The sequence below is a fragment of the Piliocolobus tephrosceles genome, chromosome 6, assembly GCF_002776525.5.
Source record: "Piliocolobus tephrosceles isolate RC106 chromosome 6, ASM277652v3, whole genome shotgun sequence".
Classification (NCBI taxonomy): domain Eukaryota; kingdom Metazoa; phylum Chordata; class Mammalia; order Primates; family Cercopithecidae; genus Piliocolobus; species Piliocolobus tephrosceles.
Window position 1 is genome coordinate 60,117,907 of NC_045439.1, and position 22,826 is coordinate 60,140,732.

At 34.4% G+C, this 22,826-nt stretch overlaps 1 protein-coding gene across 2 annotated transcripts in view; it reads left to right on the forward strand.

The window, feature by feature from the left end:
- The window catches only part of MDGA2 (MAM domain containing glycosylphosphatidylinositol anchor 2), an 837,636-nt gene that overhangs the window by 452,308 nt on the left and 362,502 nt on the right, over positions 1-22,826 (forward strand). Inside the window, exon 3 of one of the 2 annotated variants that reach the window (XM_023222649.1) lies at positions 8,192-8,366. In XM_023222649.1, the coding sequence (XP_023078417.1) occupies positions 8,192-8,366 (175 nt within the window). The remainder of the gene's footprint in view (positions 1-8,191; positions 8,367-22,826) is intronic. The other variant, XM_023222650.1, reaches the window with a different exon arrangement.

Here is a 22,826-nt window from a genome sequence, read left to right on the forward strand (position 1 = left end):
AAAAAAAAAAAAAAAAAAAAAAAAAAAAAAAGTACTAAGTTTATCTGTTTTCTCCGATTGTTTATTCACACAAGAGGTGAATAAATTCCTCAAAGGTTAAATTCAAAGAAAAGACAAATGTAAAAAAGGATCAGAAAACCTATTGCTATCTGCTTTAAGGCCCGTCTAGTGTTCAGAAATATCGTGTCCTCGCCCCAGTATTTTACCTCTGTTTCTTTTCTACCGTGGTGAGTCCCTCTTCATCATTCTGTTTTCTGCATAGTGAGTAGACCTGCTTTGTGAATCCCTTATTCTTCAGACTCCTCCTATTTGTTTATTTATGGTGAGACAGTGTCTCACTTTGCTGCCTGGGCTGGAGCGCCATCATAACTCACTTCAGCCAGGAAATTTTTTTATTTTTAGTTTTTGTAGAGAGAGGGATCTCTCTATGTTGCCCAGACTGGTCTCAAACTCCTGGCTTCAATCCAGCCTTCTGCCTTGGCCTCCCCAAGAGCCGACCAGTCTCTCTTTTTCTATTACTGTCATGAGCTTCTTATCTGCATATATCTTGTAGAAATATTTCAGATTGCATCTTAGTAGTAGCAGTGGTGGTGGTAATAGTAATAGTAATCATGGTCCCTAATATTCTGGATATACTAGAAAAATGATTTTTTATGCATAGAGAATTGTTAAGGTTAATTTTTTTTTGCTTTGTTAGAAAATTGTGTTTTTTCTTATAAAAACAGATTTAGAAATAAGTGAGACATATTTCTATAATTATTGTAGACTGATACAATTTATTAAAAATTGTACCTGTATGCTCTAGAGTCCTGTGCCATTCAGAATTCCACTTATTCTATTAAGTAATTCAAAGAGAACCTATTTCTTCTGTAATTTTCCCTGATACCAGTGCAGGAGAAAGGAATAACTTTTGTTTTGAAAACTCTAATAAACACTGCCTATTAATAATTACATACCATTAATAGTTCTTACTACTCTTGCAAGCTGGCACTCTGTAATCTTTTTAGGTTTAGTTCCCAAGGCTCTGGTGGCAGATCATCCCAATAATTATAGCAGGTCAGGTGATGTTTATCTGATTTTTTCTCAAGGATTCTCTTACTGCTAAAGGATCTTCCTTCAGAGTATAAATAATACTGGGACAATGCTCACATTGATATGAATACATCTGGCTGAACTCCTTGGCAAACAATAGAAAGGAGCTTCAGTGTACAAATCCTCATTCACTAGACATTAATTAAATGGGGCAACCTAGAAGTCTCAGGTCAAAGTTTTTATTGCGTTTGTTGCATCTACACAATATACTTTTTGGATTCAGCCAAGTCTGTCTATGCTTCAGGTTTTTAATATTTTCCTAAGACTATCTCAGTCAATACTGATTTTATTTAAGGCTATGTAAAAGCAATGATGTTTCAGGAAATATCTATATCTATATCTATATCTTTAGCTATATCAATAAGACTATTGGGAATTGAATAGGCCTAAAATAAGAGAATCTCCGGCCGGGTGCGGTGGCTCAAGCCTGTAATCCCAGCACTTTGGGAGGCGGAGACGGGCGGATCCACGAGATCCAGACCATCCTGGCTAACAGGATGAAACCCCGTCTCTACTAAAAAATACAAAAAACTAGCTGGGCGAGGTGGCGGGCGCCTGTAGTCCCAGCTACTCGGGAGGCTGAGGCAGGAGAATGGCCTAAACCCGGGAGGCGGAGCTTGCAGTGAGCTGAGATCCGGCCACTGCCCTCCAGCCTGGGAGACAGAGCGAGACTCCATCTCAAAAAAAAAAAAAAAAAGAATCTCCATGTTGTTTCTTCAGATTAGGAAGAGTTACCAAGAAAAGTATTTCCTAAACTCTCGTATCATTCTTTTTCTGTTAATGTTGTTTTCGCAGAAATGAGTTTAATGTTATATTGTAAGAGGATTTAAACACAAATGTAATAATATAGCTCATATGGTTTGGCTGTGTCCCCACTCAAATCTCATCTTGAATTATAGTTCCCACAATCCCCATGTGTGGGAGAAGGGATCCAGTGAGAGATAATTGAATCATGGGGGCGGTTCCCCTCATGCTGTTCTCCTGATAGTGAGTGAGTCCTCATAAGATCTCATGGTTTTTTAAGGGGTCTTTTCCAACTTTGCTCAGCACTTCTCTCTCCTGCCGCCATGTGAAAAAGGATGTTTTTGCTTCCCCTTCCCCCATGATCGTAAGTTTCTTGAGGCTTCCCCAGTCATGTAGAACTGTGAGTCAATTAAACCTGTTTGCTTTATAAATTACCTAGTCTTGGGTATTTCTTCATAGCAGCATGAGAATGGACTAATGCAACAGCATATCTGAAATTTGGATGTGTTTTATTCACATTGTGAAACTAGGAGTTGTCCCAAACATCCACTCTTCTGTTTTTCCAGAATTAAGAACTTATCAAATTTTAGCTAGGGGAGAGGAAGAAGATGCTATTCAGAGTAAAGAGTATATTTCCCAGCATTTCTTGTAACTAAGGAAGAATAACCATATCATATAAGCAGTGTCATGAGGCAGCTTCTAGAACCTTCTGTAAAAAACAACTAGCAGATGCTTTTTGCCTGTTCCTCTCTCCTCAACAATCTCAAGCAGTAGTTTAGGATACAGCTCAAGCCAAAATTAAATTAAAATAAGTTCCGATGAGTACTGAATTAAGTTAAAATAAATTCAGATGAGTTATTTATTCATTCATTCCTTAATACGTAGAGCGTAGGTAAGGTTTATATTTTCCTATATGTATTGTTTTCACTGTTGATATGGTTTGGTTGTGTCCCCACCCAAATCTCAACTTGAATTTTATCTACTGGAATTTCCACATGTTCTGGGAGGGACCCAGGAGGAGGTAACTTAATCATGGGAGCCGATCTTTCCCGTGCTATTCTTGTGATAGTGAATAAGTCTCACAAGATCTGACGGGTTTATCAGGGGTTTCCACTTTTGCTTCTTTCTCATTTTCTCTTGCCACCACCATGTAAGAAGTGCCTTTTGCCTCTTGCCATGATTCTGAGGCCTTGCCAGCCATTTGGAACTGTAAGTCCAATTAAAACTCGTTTTCTTCTCAGTCTCAGGTATGTCTTTATGGGCAGTGTGAAAACAGACCAGTACAACTGTATTGATAGATTTTAGTATGAAATGGTTTTCTGCTCATTGGCTTCTGGATACTTAGCAATTTTCTCTTTGAACAATAACAATGTGAATAAAGGTTTCCATGTATTAGTCATCTTTTGATAAGTTATTTATAACGTATTGAACTAAGTTTCAATAGCATGCCTGTCCTACCTCTAATTTTTTATTAGTGAAGTTTTACTTTGGTATCAACTACATGATCAATTTTTGTAAATATTTAATGCACGTAAGAAAAAAATTACTAATCCTGTGGATAGACAACTTTCTGTATATTTATTAGTCTTATATATTGATTGTAGTTTTTTAGTTTGTCCTGTCTTTCCTCTTAACTAAAAAAGTTGCACTATCAAGAACTGCCTGAATCTCAGAGAGCTCTATTGGAACTTTCTACTGCAATTGCATGTTTGTCAAATTCTTCCCTTTTTAATTTTGTTTGCTTTTTGTCTTTAGTGGCTCTGTGCTTTACTGAATACCAATTACAAGTAATATATTTATGCTTTTGACTTTTAATATTACAAAAAGTGATGCCTTTCTCTTCCTGTTAGTTTTTAACTGCAAATTTATTATTAATTTAATCTTAATATACGTATTAAGATTACACATTACAAGATTATATATACACATATTATATATATGTGTATATATATTATATATATACACTGGTGTATTATACAGTGTATTATATATATACACTGTTAACTGCACGCAAGCTTGTTTTAACTTTTAAATTCAGTCTAGTAGGCTCTTTCAGTGGGCAAATTCAGTCTATTCACATCTAGTCTATGACTGATATAAATGTTGTATCTTACTCTTCTTACTCTGTAGTGGTCTGTTGCATAGAATGGTGACTCTAGTTAATAATAATGTACTGTTAACCAGTTTCAAAATTGATAAAAGAGTAGATTTCAAATGTTTCACCACAAAAAAAGTATTCGAGGAGATGAATTTATCAATGTGCTTGATTTATCATTCCACAATGTAAACTTACATTAAAACATCACAACATACCCCAGGTATATATACACACGTATATATTTGCCAATTAAAAATAAAATAAAAATTAAATATGTATTCATTTTAAATTATACATTTTTCTTTTACCTTTGCCCTATTTTTTTCTGCCCATTTTATCAAGTTTACATTTTTTCCACTCTCTTCGCTTTATCTCTTTTATCTCTTTTTTTTTTTTTTTTTTTTGAGACTGAGTCTGGCTCTATCGCCCAGGCTGGAGTGCAGTGATGTGATCTCTGCTCACTGCAAGCTCCGCCTCCTGGGTTCATGCCATTCTCCTGCCTCAGCCTCCTGAGTAGCTGGGACTACAGGTGCTTGCTACCACTCCCGGCTAATTTTTTGTATTTTTAGTAGAGCTGGGGTTTCACCGTGATAGCCAGGATGGTCTTGATCTCCTGACCTCGTGATCCACCCACCTCAGCCTCCCAAAGTGCTGGGATTACAGGCGTAAACCACCGCGCCTGGCCAACTTTATCTCATGTTTCCTTCCAATTAATGAAACTGATTTTTTTTCTGTTACTTTAATTGACATTTATGCTTTTTAAAATGTATAAACAAGACACCTAACTATTTCTCCCACAGGGATACATTTTCCCCTTTCAATTATCCCAAAGTTTAAGATGCAGAGTAACTTTTTTCTCTCCTTTACTTTCCTTCCATCCCTACAATGTTACCTCTGCTTTGCACTATATTCCCACCCCAAACTTCTAGGTTGTGCTAGGTTATTACAGATCTTCTTATTCTATGTCCTTTTGGTTTTAAGACACTTTACTTAGTTTTTTTTTTTTTTTTTTTTTTGAGACGGAGTCTCGCTTTGACGCCCGGTCTGGAATGCAGTAGCCGGATCTCAGCTCACTGCAAGCTCCGCCTCCTGGGTTTATGCCATTCTCCTGCCTCATGCTCCCGAGTAGCTGGGACTACAGGCACCCGCCACCTCGCCCAGCTAGTTTTTTGTATTTTTTAGTAGAGACGGGTTTCACGGTGTTAGCCAGGATGGTCTTGATCTCCTGACTTCGTGATCCGCTCATCTCGGCCTCCCAAAGTGCTGGGATTACAGGCTGGAGCCACCGCGCCCGGCCTTAGTATTTAAATTGTATACTAACCCAAGGAAATCCTCCTTATTCATTAAATGAGTATCTATTAACTGCCCACTACAATGTGCTTTTCTATATCTTCTCAAAATCCCAGACCTCAGATACAATTCATGTGTTGGGAGTTAGAGTGTTTCAAAGATTTTCATCATGCGGGGCTATTTGAACCCTGAGGTTAACATGTTTGCATAGCACTGAATATTTTTATTTCACCCTCAGACAAATGAGCTCTTGAATGGGTATGGACTATTGGGAGATTTCCCTTTCCCTCACCTTTTTCAGTAAATGTGGATGTTATTCCACTGTTTTTGAGCTTTCGGTGCTGGAAATGAGAATCCTGAAGACAAACTGAACTCCGTACCACTCCAGGAAAATCAATTAGAATTGAGTTTGGCTATCAGTCACAGAAAAACCTGAAGAAGAAGTAAACAAGAATTTTATTTTTCTCCATATAGAAGTCCAGGGCTATCAATAGTTTAGGTTAGGTAGGTATAACTCCATGGTGTCAGGATTTCAGGTTTCTTCTATTTTACTACTTCTCTGTGCTTGATTTTCGTTTCAAATCGGCTCACTGTTCAAATGGAAGCTAGCAAAAAATGTGCAAAACATGAAGTGCTGCTTCCCTATAAGGACATTTCTGCTTGAAACAGCAAGAATGTGGCTAAATGGATGACTGGGAAATGTTTTTATCCGGGGCAGCCATGTGGCAATTAATAATTTGGGGTTTAAGAAGAAGGAAATACTTAACATTAGGGAGTGACCAGGTCCTATGACATTACGAGTTGGTCCCTTTTTCCTGGAAGGCTGAACAATTTTCTTTGTAGACTTAGAGGTCACAGTTTTTATCAGAGTATATATGGAGGTTTCTTTTCTCATCAGTTAGGCATATGACTTGGTAAACTCTCCCAATTTGTAAATTTATGTCTTTCTACTACTCAGGAATATTTTATTTCAGTATTTATTTCTTAAAAGTAGAGAATAAAAAGGGAGGAAAAATTTTCTAAGTGATTATTTGCATTCCTTTCTACTTCTATTGTTTACTTTTCTCTTTCCTATGGTTCATTTGAGAATTGTTTCACTTTTTTAAACTTCTTTATAATAAACACAATATTTGCTTCTGGTAAAGTAAATTAAGTATAAATAAGAATTTAAAATAAAACTTAAGAAAAGAACACATTTCACTATCCTCTTTTTACTCCCAGTCTCATTTACAGAGCTTTGTATGTTTCCTTGTGTAATTTTAATAAACATTTAGTAATATGTACACACACAAATATACACATATGCTATTTTTACACAGATGAGAATATTCTCTTCTGTTTCTTGCTTTTTGTCTTTTTTAACTTAATAATACATTTTGTATTTTATTTTTTCTAATGACTGTATTCAGTTCACTTTTAGAGTCAGTTTATAACCATCTCTCTATCATTTAGCATTTATATCATTTCCAGTGTTACAGTATTTTACACACATATGTGTATTTTACACACATACAGTAGGCTAATTTCTATGCATTATTTTGCAAATATGTTAGTAAGGTAAATTTTAACCAGATAATTGCTAAGTGAAACTGTGAGTATGCTTCCATTTTTGACATAATTTACACAATTCTCCTTTTCTTCTTATGAGTATATTAGTAATACATTTATAAACTACTGGAAATCAGAAATTATGCCATTTGCATCTTTGTGTATTCCAGATATACAGAAGATTTTGAATAAATATTTGGTATTTCTTTTTGTGATTTACAGATTTTTAAAAAATTCATCTCTTAATAACATTTTTATTCCATTCACAATTAAGGGCAAATACGGTTATATTTATACAGATATTTTAATTATGTGGATAACTTTTTAAAGATACTTTTTATGCCATTAGATCATACATTTTAATTAACTTCATATGAAAATAGGTATATATAATGGCAATAGTATAGGATTTGTGTTTTGATGATTCAGTATTTAGTTTCATTTTCCATGTCACAGCATATGTGTTTAAACAGAGGATTTCTATCAGCTGTTTCTCAACCTTAACATAAAAACAAACTAAAATATATAGCGGGGCACGAAGGGAAATAAAATCAAATTATTTTTACTTTCTATTTTGTATCACTTTACAGTATGAGCATGTGGCTTTTATTCAGGTTTTATACACTAAAATACACAAAAGTTGAGTTGAATACCAGTCATTATTGCTAGCAAAAATGAAGTCTGTTGTATACAGCTGTGTTTAAAAGAATGGTATTGTTTATAATGAAATGTTTTAGATATTTAAAATGTTTTGGCAGTTTACTAGAAATGTTCTCCTTGAAAAGTTTACATATTTTTTAAAAAATAATTATTGATGTAAAGTGAATACTAATGATCAAAATAGACAAATCATTTGTGAGCTTATTACAGCAAAGCTATCAAAGAAAAAAACTCTTAAACAACCAGGTGTTTAAAATTATACATAATTTCAATAAGCTATTATGGTATTATGTCTAAACTATTCAAATCAAATAGGAAATTTCAAATAAAAGAAGGAGGCAAGTCCAAAAATAAAATGAGAACCTACTTGGACTAAATAAGTAAAATAATCTTACAAGGTTTGGAAAATATGAAAAACAAATTTAAATGTCCAACAAAAAGAAAAGTTAATCTGTATTTTCAATGTACTACTGATATTTAACTCCCTTTATGTTATAATTTATATTGCCCTCCACACTGATTAGGCAATTGATGAATTCTATGCAATTGAATTCAAATTTCACACACTGTACAATGATGACATTACATTAAAATTTTTAAAATTCAATCGTATCTGTAAACCTTATTTTTTTTTCAATAATTTGATGGGAGAGGCAATGTAGCAGCTCTAAATGCAAACTCTTCAAATGAGTGATTGCTATTTGATTTATCTGTGGGGAAACCAACCTAAAGTAACAATCTTTGTTGATGCTTGCTCAGATCAGGTGGACCAAAACAGCAGGAAGTGCCTCTGACAGATTCCAAGACTCAAGTGTCTTCAATGAGACTTTGAGGATTACAAATATTCAGCGACACCAAGGAGGCCGGTATTACTGTAAAGCAGAGAATGGCTTGGGGTCCCCAGCGATAAAGTCAATCAGAGTGGATGTATACTGTAAGTAAATTTTCCAGAAAACTATAATTAAGCCTAGTACGGATTTCTTTTGTCCTACAAGTCTATGGTTTTCTCAAGAAAACGTAGAGTTCTGTTTAGTTGAGAATGAAAACTGTGTAAAATAATGATAGCTCCCTTAAAACATCCCTGAAGAAAGGAATCTTCACTAGAAACTTTTGTAACTTCTATGATATAATACATAGTCATTGTAGAACACTTAGGAACAACATTAATAAGAAGACAATAACCATGAGTAATCCCACCAATAACTAGTGTTTTAATGTATACGTTTTTTATCATTATATATGCATATATACATGCATTTTTATATTTTTATTAAAATAGGATCATGCTGTATATTCTTTAACTTATATTTGTGAATTTTACCTACATGTGAATACAGCTATTTTTTTTTTTAATGTACATCATACAAACAGAGCATTATGAATTGGCCTGTAAATGACCAAAAATCTCTACGTATAGTCTGCTTTTGGTCCAACTCTGTTAAAAGTAATCAGCATCAACCCTGGACAGTGCTGTGCCACCTGAAAAGTGTTTGTTGATTTATTTATTTTTATTTATTTATTTATTTTTTTTTTTTGAGGCGGAGTCTTGCTCTGTTGCCCGGACTGGAGTGCAGTGGCCGGATCTCAGCTCACCGCAAGCTCCGCCTCCCGGGTTTACGCCATTCTCCTGCCTCAGCCTCCCGAGTAGCTGAGACTACAGGCGCCCGCCACCTCGCCCAGCTAGTTTTTGTATTTTTAGTAGAGACGCGGTTTCACCGTTTAGCCAGGATGGTCTCGATCTCCTGACCTCGTGATCCACCGTCTCGGCCTCCCAAAGTGCTGGGATTACAGGCTTGAGCCACCGCGCCCGGCCTGTTGATTTATTTTTGTTCTTAGTCTCATTTTCCTACATTTTGCTCTTGATGATAATATTTTAAATCTTTTGGTCTCCTTACTTATTTCCCCACTGAAACAAAGCAAAGGCCTACATTTAATTTGGTCTTTTGCCCAGATTTTTCTATCACTTCATTATGTTTTTACAAGAATTTGCATTTTAATTTTTAAGTCTCTAGTGTAAGGTAATTATTTTTCTTTTCTTAAAGTAATTTAGACATAAGTAACAAGTGAGAGGATGTTGTTTTTCTGCCTATCTTCCTTTCTTTTCCCTTTCCTTTCTTTCAGTGCAGGATAGGATGTTACATAGTTAGGAAGGGGCTTGAAATTATACATGGTCTATTTTTGAGATGCTCTGCTGAATCTCATTTAGTTATTCAGATGACTGAGAAGTGGGTGATAAAGCAGCACTTGGAATTTGCTTTCCACATTCAGATACCTGCTTTCCTTCTGGAAAGGATGGGCGAGAAATCCTTGTTTCATCCTCTCTGGTATCTTCTATTTCCTAAGCACCTCCCCCCTCATCCCTCAGCATAATTTGGAAACCTTCATCCCCTGTACCACCCTTTCCTTATTGTGGGTGGACAGGTTGACCATACCTGTATACTACCCAAAATAATATAGCCCCTGGCTTCCATTTTCCTGACCAAATATTTTCAGTGTTTTTGTTCATATGCAATTTTAAATTAGATTAAGTTTAATTTACAGAATTGAATACTTTTTGTAATTTAATAGTCTAGAGTACATACTTCTGCTCTTTTAGTTATTGTAGTTTAGGTCATTAAATTTTAAAATACACCTCTTCAATACCTTAAATACAATTCTAAAATCTAAAAAATTCTGAAAACCACTGGGTATGTTTTATTTGTAACTTTTGTAAGCAAAACTTGATGTTAGCTAGTGTGGTGTCAAAATTTGACCTGAAATGACTTGAATAGAAAAGTAGAAAAAAGCTTTACACTCTTTATTTACCAGACTTTGAATAATCACGTTTTGCCCAGGAAATGTGTTTGATTACACAATATAACCAAAGATCCAGCTGAGTGTGTTATATAATAGATGGCATGTATACTATATTACCTTTCTAAAATCTGAAAATTTCTGAAACACATACTCCAAAGGTTTTGAATATGGAATTTTGGCTTGCGTTTCTACAATAGGTCTGATAATTTTAAAATCATATTGCTGGGTTAACAAGTTAAAGGGGGAAATTCACATTTTTAGAGACTTAAAAAATATTTTTCTCTTTTTCATTTTACTAGAAAGCCTTTTTCATTGCTAGTCTCCATTATCCCTTCTCCTTTCTACCTGCTCATATCTCTTGCTCTGCAGACTGGGTTGTGCCTGAGTATCTTATTCATATCACACACCTTACTGGAAATAATAGCACTGTTCTCTCCAGGTTTCCCAAACCCTGCTAGCCTTTTAAAGTCTGACTCCTCTTCCATTCAACCACGCCTGAAGACATTTGTTTTGTTATCTTCCTCTTCTTTGACTTCCTTTGAGGTTTTCTCATGCAACCTCGACTTGACAAGCATCTCGTTTTATGTTATTTCAGTGAAATATCACTGTGATGCATATCATGTTGAAGTTCTATTTTCAGTACATGTTTGGTGGCTAGGATTTATTAACAAGCTGTCTAAAATTGTACCATTTGAGAAAATAACATGATGTTAAGTTCCATACTCTATAAATAAACATGACATCTCTCTAATATCAATTTCCCAGAGAATGCCTTACCTTTAGCGCCAGAGATCTTTCTACTCTGTGGATGTAAACATACATTTAAAGTAGTTATGCCAAATTTTTGAGGGCTTGAATAAATGAATTCCTTCAGATAGTAAATTTTCAAACATGCTTTGAGTGATAAGAACACTTAACAACAGAGATCTCTAGACCCATCTAAGGAGTTCATGTGCTCCAAATATAACCTTGATTGAAGACCAGAGTGTTTTGGTTCAAGTACATTTTCTCTACCTGAATTTCTATAATTTAAAACATGCTTTATCATTGCTGATAAAGACATGACTAGTGTATTCATGTTATTTTTAAATTTGGCAATGTTGGTGTCTAAATTTGAATTGTAATCCTTAAGATTTATTTGTGCTCTAATTTTGATTGGATGTTGGACAGCTTTCTTGAATAGATACTCACTTATATAAACTACAAGCAGGTGAATGACCTAATTTATTTCAGGTACTTTTGCTTTAATTACTTTAGGAAATGCTAAAAAAAAAAAAAAAGGACTTTTTTTTCTGTTTGGAATCACGCCTTTAAAATCATCCACTGCATTGTAGGTTTCTGTTTCTATTTGTAAACTGATTTCACATGTGGCACTTTCATCACCATCAGTAGAACTTGGAAACAGGATATGCATAAAAACAAAATATGCTAATGCAAAATCGGCAGTAAAAAATATTTTTACAACACCAAGCTGAGGCAGACTATGACTTGGATTTACCAAAAATAATAATTAATAATGTTAGAATTTATTCTTGAATCCCTTGTAAAATATTATCTCTAAACTCTGCCCCATAATCTATTGATGTATAATAACATATAATGTAGATATTAATGTAATGCATCAGTAGTCTTAGAGAGTTTTTATAATAGTGAAAATGGGTATCTCTCATTAAATCCTATGTTCTGATACAACTTTCTACCTTTAGAGCAAAAACCTTCCTAAAATAAAATTACATGCTAACCAGTCATTATTTTGATGAGGAAATGTAGTTTCAGGAAAGGAATTTAACACAATGGTGAATAATATAAAATGAGATGACTTTCTTTAGATCGATATTTTGAAATCTTTGTAATAGCTATATTAACATTTTTATCACTTTGAGAAAGTTTATGTATCTTTATTGGAGACTTTTTCCCACATAATTTTCTAAAATTTCATTTAGGATAAAATATTAAGCTATTTAGATTTTATAAAGGCACTACCACATGCAATTTTTTTTTACTATGTTAATCAAGAATACAGTTTGAAAAATTATTATAATCATGTTCCTCAATTTATAGGACCTATAATATTATCATTTAGGAATTGTAAAAGCATTCCAAGAGTTTTAGGAAATATAATTTATTGATAAAATATATTTATAGGCTGGTAGATTTTATAACCACACAGTGACTTAAATTTCTTTCCCAAATCTGATTTGGTTATTTATGCAAATATTTCTGATCAAAAGCTAACAATTACAATTGTTTTTGGTTGGGGGAAATTGCTTCTGAGTGTCTGAACATAGTTTCCCCCATACTCACACAAATCTCATCTTGAATTGTAATCCCCATAATCTCCACGTGTCAAAGGAGAGACCAGGTGGAGGTAATTGACTCATGAGGGTGTCTCCCGATCCTGAATGAGTTCCCATGAGATCTGACGGTTTTATGAGGGATTCTTCCCCACTTCGCTCGGCACCTTTCTTTGTGAAGAAGGTGAGTACTAACTAAAGAGGGGCTCTTTCCCTTCTGTGCTCAGCACTACCGCCTTGCGAAGAAGGTGCCTTGCTTCCACTTTGCCTTCCGCCGTGATTGTAAGTTTACTGAGGTCTCCTCAATCATGCTGAACTGTGAATCAATTAAACTTCTTTCTTTCATGAATTACCCAGTCTCGGGCAGTTTTTTATAGCGGTATGAAAACAGACTAATACAATTAGTATTCTCAGAAAAAAAGGAAAATACTGCATTCATGTAAAACAAAATTTTACAATCAAGTGGATACTACATAAGAAAGAAGGTAAGAAAATTCGTGTTAATCTAGCAGATCTAACATTTGAATAATAAGAGTTCCAAACGGAGTCAAAGTGAAGTTTTTTTTTAATTAAGAATTTCCTATCATAGTTGAACATGTGTTTTTAATTATAAAGCTATCGCTGGATCCTCAACACAATAGAATAAATAAAATCTTCACCAATGCATTTATCAGCATACAACTTCAAAACATTAGGAAAAAATCGAAGATCTTAAAAATGTCCAAAGAGTTTTTATTTTTTCCAAAATCCTCACATATACAAAATTAGGAATCAAAATGGCACAGATCTGCACAATGGAAATCTGGGGCTAGAAGGCAACTGAGTAAAGCTTTTCAAATTCTGAAGAAAAATTATTTCAACTAGAATCATCTGTACAGCTAGGCTATCTTTTTTTCAAATATCAAAGAAGAAGAAAGACATTTTTAGACCTGTAAGATTTCAATTTTTTTTTGCTAATGCACCCTTGCTGAGGATACTACTTTTATCTATTTTCCTCCAAAACTAAGAAGTAAACAAAAAAGAAAGAAATATCATCCCCAAAATAGGAGGCTATGTATAGGAAAATACTGAAGTTAATCTCAGAATGATAAGGAAGCAGGATGACATGACAATAGAAGCTTGTCATACATTGAGCTTCAGAAGCAACCAGGACAGATTGAAGCTGGAATAATGATGCTTACCTGATATTTTAGAGATGAATTATCATGGAAAGCTTAATAATATGGTAATGATAGTTGGATACAAAACTGAGTATACAAAATGTGAGTTATTAAGGGAATGTAAGAAACTATGAAATGAAATGTAATCCAAATATACTACAAGGTTCAGCTGTAAAGATTGCTTGTGTAGTCATAATAACAACACTTGATTTAACCACAAGCATGCTATAAATATATAGCGGATGAGGGAAGGTTAGTATAAGAGTTAAATGCTTCCTTTCTATATGAAGAAATCAGCAAGACAATATGAAAATGAAAAATAAGTCTATAAATAGTTCAACACTTAAAAATATGAAGGCAAAACCATTCATAAATAGTTAAGAGATGCATTAGAAAAGGTTGCCTCTGGGTATTGGAAATGCCTAAGGTTGTTTGATGTATCATTATTTGGCTTTTAAAACTGCACTTGCATAGTTTGATTTTTTAAAAAATTAATAAAATATAGATTTGAAGATTTTTACCTTGGAGGTTCTTGTTATTAAGCTCCCTGAAGTCAAAACCGATTTCATTCCAAATTTTTAGCAGATCATTATTAATTCAAAAACTTAAAACTAGATTTATACTCACACTTTATTTATTCATAAGAATTGGTATTCCTTGATATTTGACACCAAATAAAGTTGACTAAAAACATATTATCTCCTATATAAAAGATAGGCAAATAGCACAGGGAATGTTGGTGCTACATTCTGATAACTAATTTTTCTTCTAAACTTTTTAGAATAAAACTCTTTAGGTTAATTTCCACTACAATTTTCTTCCATGTTGTTTAGAATAAAATATTTTTAAAAATAACTTTGACTTTTACATTACATGAGTAGATATTCAAAATATAGCTCCACTGAATTTTGTGGGGCTAAAAAGGAACTTATTAAATAATTTGTACCTTCAGTGAGTCTAAACTACTTAAGAAGACAAAATGAAAATTTAATTCATTTAAATGATTTACAAATGTTAAGCAATAAGGTTAGTAACATAAATTATGCCACACAACAGTGAATGATATGCTAATGGCCCTGAAAATATAGTGCTGGAAGTAAAAGGTTACTGTGGCCTCTTATGAAAGAAGTAGGAGTTACATTGCAGTTTTAAGGATGGGTTTTGAAAGAATTCTCCCTGACATTTCTACACATCTTTTGACAGCTTGTGTCCCGTACTCTCTTTTTCAAGAGTGCTTGTGTAACAAACAGCCTTGGGCTATATAATAGAGATAGTGTCTGCCTTAAGGAAGAGGGCAGATTTGTTTCCTGACCAGGATAGTAAAGATAATATCTTTACTATTATCAGGCTTTCTTGCAGGACCTTTATAAGATGGGGAGCTTCCTGAGCTTAGGGTCCCTTAGCTGTGTCAAAAACCAGTGGTGTGCATGGCATTCACCTGGGCTGCCCAACACATTGTCCTTATGAAAATTAAGGTGGGAAAACCTATGAAAACAGGAAGCACGTACTTTTGAGGCTTCAGTAATGAGATCATTTCTCTCAGACCCAGGAGTCTTGTGTTTTCAGTTAGCGTCCATGAAACTGTGGCAGGCTAACATATTAGCCAGCAAATAGGGAAAATGTCAGACCCCTCACCATTCTTAACAGAGTAGTGGGGAAGGCCAAAGATATCTTTTAATGGGTGAGAAATTTGATTAAAGGCACAAAATAAGGGAGAATAATCCCACAGAGTTTAGGGACTAATGGTTAAGATGGTGGGTTCAGAGGAGAAATGAGAGCTTAAATCGAAAGATAGACTGTTAGTTATGTCATAATTATGTTGAACTTTTACTGCCAATGTTTTTACCATATGAATGATGATCTGCCATTTATGTAAGATGCAAAATAAATAAACTGTAACTTTTTATTTTTATTTTTATTTTTTAGAGACAGGGTTTGCTCTGTTACCTAGGCTCCAGTGCAGCAGTGCAATCATAGCTCACTGTAACCTTGGACTCCTGGGCTCAAAGGATCCTCCTGCCTCAGGCTCCTGAGTAGCTAGGACTACAGGCATGCATGGTGGGGTCTTGCTGTGTTGCTCACGCTGGTCTCAAATGCCTGGCATCAAGCAGTCCAAAGTGTTGGGATTACAGGCATGAGCCACTTGTGCCCAGCCCCTGCAACTGTAATTTTATAACTGTAGAACTACTGATGAGAGTCAGCATTATCTGAATACTGATACTGCTTCATTTGTCCTAAGAAGCAGTGGCCACTTATTGAGAACCCTAAAATCTGTCTTTGGAGGAAGAAAGAGTGTATCTTAGGTAGAAAAAAAAAAATGATGTCATAGAATTTGATGTGCTTATTCCCAAATATATTTGTTACCTTTAGATTTTTGAGGACATTTAAACAATTTTCTAAGAGTGTGTTCATCTAATCTTTTCACTTATTCTTAGCCATGACTGTGTGGTTCATAGGGTAATAGAGGTCATATGACTTTAAAGGTTAGGGTTTGATTACAACTTATTTTTAATTCAAAAAGAAATTAGACTGAGAGGCATTAGCTTAATAAGTTTTTATGTGTGCAGACACTGTTCACACATGAGACAAATCTTTTCCAATATCCATTAAACATGTTGTAAGCATTCTTATTTCTGGAGCATATCCCCTACTTTAGTGTCACTTAGGTAGATTCCTGCATTTCATTATGTTCAGAACAAGCAGTGATATTTTTGGTCCTTGTCTGATAGATTTATTATGTTTTCACCTGGGAGATTAGTATAACATTATCAGTTTATTCTACAAGTACAATTTACCTGTGTTAGAAAGAATTATAAAGCAAGCAGCAAAATATTATTGACAATGAGTTTATTTTTAGTGGAACCATCAACATGATTTTTGGACAGAAAAGTTTAGGAAAACTGCTAGAATGACTAATGGGAATTCTGGAAACATGACAAACCCTGGAGAAAAAAAAAAAAAAATCCTTTATGTAAATCCTATTAAGCATAATTTTCTTACCCATCACCCATCCTCCCAAAACATCAGTCTTGGGTTTGGAAGGTCTTAATAATGTTTGATGTGGCAATTAAAATACTTATTAAAATGAGTTGCTGTCATGCAAATTGCCCTATTAATAAAATTTGAGACAGGATTTCACAATTTTCTGAATTATACCGATGGAGTGCTTGCTTACCAGTGTTATTTACAAGTGGGACAAAGAACCAGTCTAATTTCCAAATAGTGTTAGAGTTCCTAATAAAAGAGCTTTGTCAAAAATCCTATTACATACCTGTTTACTGATTCTTATTCAGAGGACGTTAGAGAAGAATTACTTTTAAATCAGTTTAGTCCTATCTCAATTATTATCCGTTCAGTACTGCTCAAATGCACCCTCTTAAGATGCATTTAAAGAGCACCTACTGGAATCTTCCTGAATCTTACAAATACACGATCAGAATGGCAACCGGTAGCTTTCCCTCAGTTGCTCTGCACCTGTTCCTACTGCCTTTAGGTCCCTCATTCAACCTGATTCTGAAAATCTCAGGCATTCTATTAGCCCTCTGAGCTGGAGAGCTGGGAAGGCCACTTCAATTAGTCTCAGTTTGCAATATTAACTGATGACCTACAATATGAAAAACCCTCTACTTGTACTACTGGTGAGAGATAAAACAAAAATACAGGGCTTTTGCCCTGTAGAACCTTATGATCAGTTGGAGACATGAAAACTAGACGTAAAAGTATTTTGGTTAAAAATTAGGTAAGTCTACATAATTTATTTACATATCAAAAGTACTAAGGGAAAAGTGATGTGTGACATTCCTTAGAAAACACTCTTACTAAATATGTTAAGGAATTTAAAAACATGGATATAATCATTATATCAGTCTGCATTTAATTTCTAGGTTGTTACTCTGGTAAAAACTATCCATTCCTGAGCAAACATATTCTCAGGAATACGTTTGTAGTGAAAGCTCGTAGTGTTTTTCATAAAGCTAGAAGGCTATTTGAATGTGTGACTGTGTTTATACATTTGCTCTTATTGTGACCAAGATATCTTTTAAAATGTTCACATCTAAATTTCATAAAGGTTCTCTTTCATCTAAAAATTATTTATACATTTTGTCATTTAAAAGAGGTAAATCTATGGTTAATCTGAATAAAAGGATTGGGGAGTTATACCTGATATAAATGATGAATTGATGGGTGCTGATGAGTTGATGGGTGCAGCACACCAACATGGCACATATATACATATGTAACAAACCTGCACGTTATGCACGTGTACCCTAGAACTTAAAGTATAATTAAAAAAAAAAAAAAAAGATTTGTGACCAAAATAAAAATAGGTTCTGGTGTTTCTATTACATAGTAGAGTGGCTGTAGTTAATAACAATGTATTGTATATTTCAAGATAGCTAGAAGAGACGACTTTGAGTGTTATTACCACAAATAAATGATAAATGTTTAAAGTAAAAAAAAAAAAAAAAAAAAAAAAAAGAACACAGACCATGGTCTGGGTGGGATTCCCTAGCCAAAGGTTAAGCGGCAGGCAGATGCTCCTGCTGAGTCAGCCAGAGAATGGAGATTGGCATCCAGTGTTCTGATTTCCAGGCAGTCCATGGAGCCCTCTGAATCTAGCTTTCTTCCTAAGTGCAAAGTCTGCTGTCGTCAACTCTGTATTGCATACACATTTCATTAAAAAAAAAAAAAAAAGTTTGGAGAAGGAATATAATTTGTACGAGTAAAGTAAGCTAATGAAATGGTTTGAATATAAAAAAGAGAGGATGTTTAATGTGTTTTTTTCCCCATGTATTTTAAAGTCCAAATTATGAGTCACACAGAAGATAAAGTAAAAGTTTGAAAGGTAAATTATTGCTTACTTAATTATTTAGCACTCAAGGCCATACTTTCTCTGAATGTATTCAGAATACCCTGTACTATCAAATTTAAATTTATAACAGTTTCAAGAAAACCTGGCCACCTTTGCTTTTGCTATTTGGTCTATACCAAGTCAGGTCAAGTAATTTGCAATACCCATTGTTGACTGGTGTTATAGGATAAGGTGGAAGAATTCTCCTAGAGAGTAAAAAAGCCATGAGTTTCATACAAAATAAGAAGCTCTTTAAACTTAAAATTATTTCTACCTCCAACTTTAAGGCAAGAGTTTATTTTATTTTTTCCCTTCGACAATTGAAGGAAATGATTCTTGAGAAGGGTGTCAGAGAATACATCTGACCTTGCTTCGATACTTGATATTTTCAAAAACTTAGCTCTATTCTCTCTTGATAGAGGGAAAAATTTAATATGTCTTAGCTTCTGAAACATACTAGTGTGATTGATCCATGAAATACTGAAATATCTGAAAAACAGCCTACTTTCAATCTCTTAAACTGAAAGTGAAGTGCAAATTTCTGCACCCTACTAGAGGGCACTGCAGTGTTTTTATTCACGATCTCTTGAGTTTGTCACCAGGCTTAGAATATAAAAATCCCTGTTTCATGAGGTAACGCTGAGGCAGATAGGCAATCAAGACATCCAGATGGCTGTGAATGAAATAAATGAAAGGGTTTGTTTCAAACGTTTTCAGGTGTCCATCCCTAAGCGCTGTATTCTAAATGTAGAAGGGAACATGTGAAAAAAAGCTTTTAGAAATATTTTCCAGTTTTCAGAATGAGCTAAAATAGAGAAAGGGGAACAAATTCCATTTTCTATTCCCACTTCCACTATCTTATTCCGGTCTGTCATCACTTCACACCTGGTTCCTACAAAAGACCTCCCAGCAGACCTCTCCCTCAATAATAGTTCACTCCTTAAATTTATTCAACATATTATTGCCAGACCAATCTTCCTTAAATTCAATGCTCATCACACTACTTGCTGCTAGAAATTTACATTCTTTCTATGTTTTTGATTTAAAAAAATCCAAGCCCCTCTGCCTATTTTTTCTCCTGTTGTGTTGAAATTTAATTCCTCATCCTCCTAAAGCAACATCCTTCGGCCTTACCTCCCTGCTCCCTATCCTCTATCATGCTTCTTGACCCCCATTTTCATAGCTATACATTCTGTTCTCCCAAAGGTCTTGTAAACTCCTACAGAGTAGAGGTCACCTTATGTCATTATGTACCGTAACTATGTCCAAATGAACAACTCAGTGACAGACTTATAATAGGGTATGAGAAACATGTGTTGCTTAATGACTAAAGGGCATTGGAGATAAAATCAAACTGTTAGATGTTACTTCTTTTAAAATGTGCATTTGAATTTTTATCTTCGTCCTTCCTTAGACTTGTGGGCTTTCTTTTATGATCTCTGAATTCTAAGAAATAGTCTATCAGTCATCTATCTATCCATCCATCTATCTATCCTCTCTCCATTTTTTAGGACAAGATCTCACTCTGTTGCCGAGGCTGGAGTGCGGTGGTGCGGTAACAGCTCACTGCATCCTCGGACTTCTGGGCTCAAGTGATCCTCTCACCTCAGCCTCCTGAGTAGCTAGGACTCCAGGTGCACACTGCCATGGCTGGCTAATTTACTAGTTTTTTGTAGAGACTGATTCTTGCCATATTGCCCAGTTTGGTCTTGAACTCCTGGCCTCAAGCAATCTTCCCGCCTCAATCTCCTAAAGTACTGGGATTACAGGTGTGAGCCACCTCACCAAGCCCTACCTATATACTTATTTTATTTTATTTTATATTTATTTTTGAGACAGAGCCAAAGTGCAGTGGAGTGATCCTAGCTTACTGCAACCTTTAACTCTTGGGCTCAAGCAATCTTTCCACCACAGCCTCTTGAGTAGCTGGGACTACAGGCAGGTGCCAACATGCCTGGCTATTTTTTTTTTTTTTTTTTCTTTTTGTGCAGACGAGGTCTCACTCTATTAATCAGGCTAATCTCAAACTCCTGGTCTCAAGAGATTGTGCTGCCTCTGCCTCCCAAAGTGCTGGGATTACAGGCATGAGCCACCAGGCCTGGCTTCTCTATATGTTTTAAATTAAAGTCTGTGATCACTCATTCCCAGTGATTACAATAACTTACTGCTTAAATACTGTGTTCTTATAAATTTCCTCAAAGCAAGCATCCAGGCAAAGACATGATGGCATGTGTCCATATGTATATTATGAGAAAGAGGGCAAGTGACTAATAATCTTAATGGCAGTTCTCTGAGGGGGCAGTATGTTTTGGTTGGAAAACCCAGAGTTAGAATTTAACCATGTCCTTTCTTTTTTCTATGAACAGCAGTATTTTCAATGTGAGACTGAGATCTGCAAAACAATGCTTTTGAATAGTGCCTTTTGTGGGAGTAAAATTCTACTTCCTATGGTAGAGTATATAGTGAAGCATTCAGTATTCATTCAACAAACAATTATCAAATGACTTTTGTGTGGCAGATTTTGTGTGACTCAGTGCTGGGAACACAGTGGTAAACAGAACCAGCATGATTATATCATCAGAGAGAGTAGAATCCAGCATAGCAGAATTAAGATACTTCTTGTAGTAGCTGAAATGCTAAGCTAAGATTAGAAGATCATGGTTCCATTTCTTCTTGTGTTAGCTCTCAGACTTGCAAAATTGTGATATTTAACAAAGAGACTTACTTAACTTTTCTAGGTCTAAGCTTGTTTTTTCCTTTCTAAATGAAAAAATTGGATGAAACATCCTTAATCATTTGCAAAAGTTTTAGATTCTTTATGAACATTTTTTTTTTTCTGTTGAAAGGATATTTCATATTAAGCAGAAATCATCTAGAATGAAGATTTTTGAGTGTATTTTGTAGTATGGAAGGAAAAATATACCTCTAATAAACATATATTTACTTTCTTTTTCTAAGAACAGTTCTGAATAATTTTAATATACCAATAAACATTTTCTGAATATCCACTAGGCTTGGAGATATTAAAATGTATAAAGCATATTATCTACCCAATAATAAATTGTAGAGTCTTTGAGAAGTAAGAATAGACATAAGATCATAAGCACAAAGAAGAGGTATTACAGAAGTTGAGGGGAATAAATAGTCACTAAAGACCATCATGATCAAAGGAAGTGTTGAAGTTGTCAAGAAAGAGTTGACTTAGCAAGTCTAGGTGAGAAGGAGGTATTTTTCCGACAGGGAGAATGGGGCTACATATATATGCATACATATGCACATATATATACACACACACACGTACATATGCACATATATATACACACACACAAACACATGTATACACTTACAGACAGAAACAAACTATATATGTATGTTATGTATCTATCTATATATATCATTTGTCATTTGAAAAAGATTTGCTAGTATATGAGTGAATGATGAAGGAGTTGAGAGAGAGAAAGCAATCAATAGAAACCCTGTTTTCTACATTTGTGACTTAGGCCACTCCAATTTTAAATCTTCACAGCATGTTGTTGGCAAAAACTAGGAATTAGAAATTAAGTCTTGTAACTATGTACCCACAATTGGTATATAGTAAAATTGTCTTGAAATATATAATGTTGGTAGTAGAAGAACTCAACATTAGAAATAGAAAACTAGCACATTTTCCTTTTCAGCATATTATTTAGCAAATAACATGTTTTATTAATAACATAATGAATAACAAGTTTTCTATGAGTCTGAACTGTTCTAAACTGTTGTCAACAAGCTAATTCATTCAGTGAGCACAACTTTCTGAAGTTCTACTGTTAATAGAATAATACTAGGTATGAAGAAGGTGTTGCACCCAATGGGAATTAGAGGAATGAGATAATATTTTTTAAAAACCCATGAATATAGTTTCTGTACTCTAGTTTAGAAGAGAATGCAAAATATACCTAAAATGAAGTAACTGATTATTATATACTTTTTCAGTAAGTGCATTAACCTTTTGACAGAGAAGATTTCAGTTTTCACTTCTATTTCAGGATTTCCTTTCCCATTGAATTTGTGTTTTATTTTACTTGAAAGACATATATGCATAAATTACACATTTTCTGCATAACTTTATAATAAAATATTTTTACTAGATTGTTGCTGCTTTATTTTCTCTCCACAATAAGTTCATTTCCATTCAGCTTTGTCTACCATATATCTTCTTTTGTAAGTTAAACATGTAGTGTTGTTCTAAGACAAGAATGCTAATACTGGTAATATTGACTGTAACTGCTGGATAAAACAAGGTGGAATGA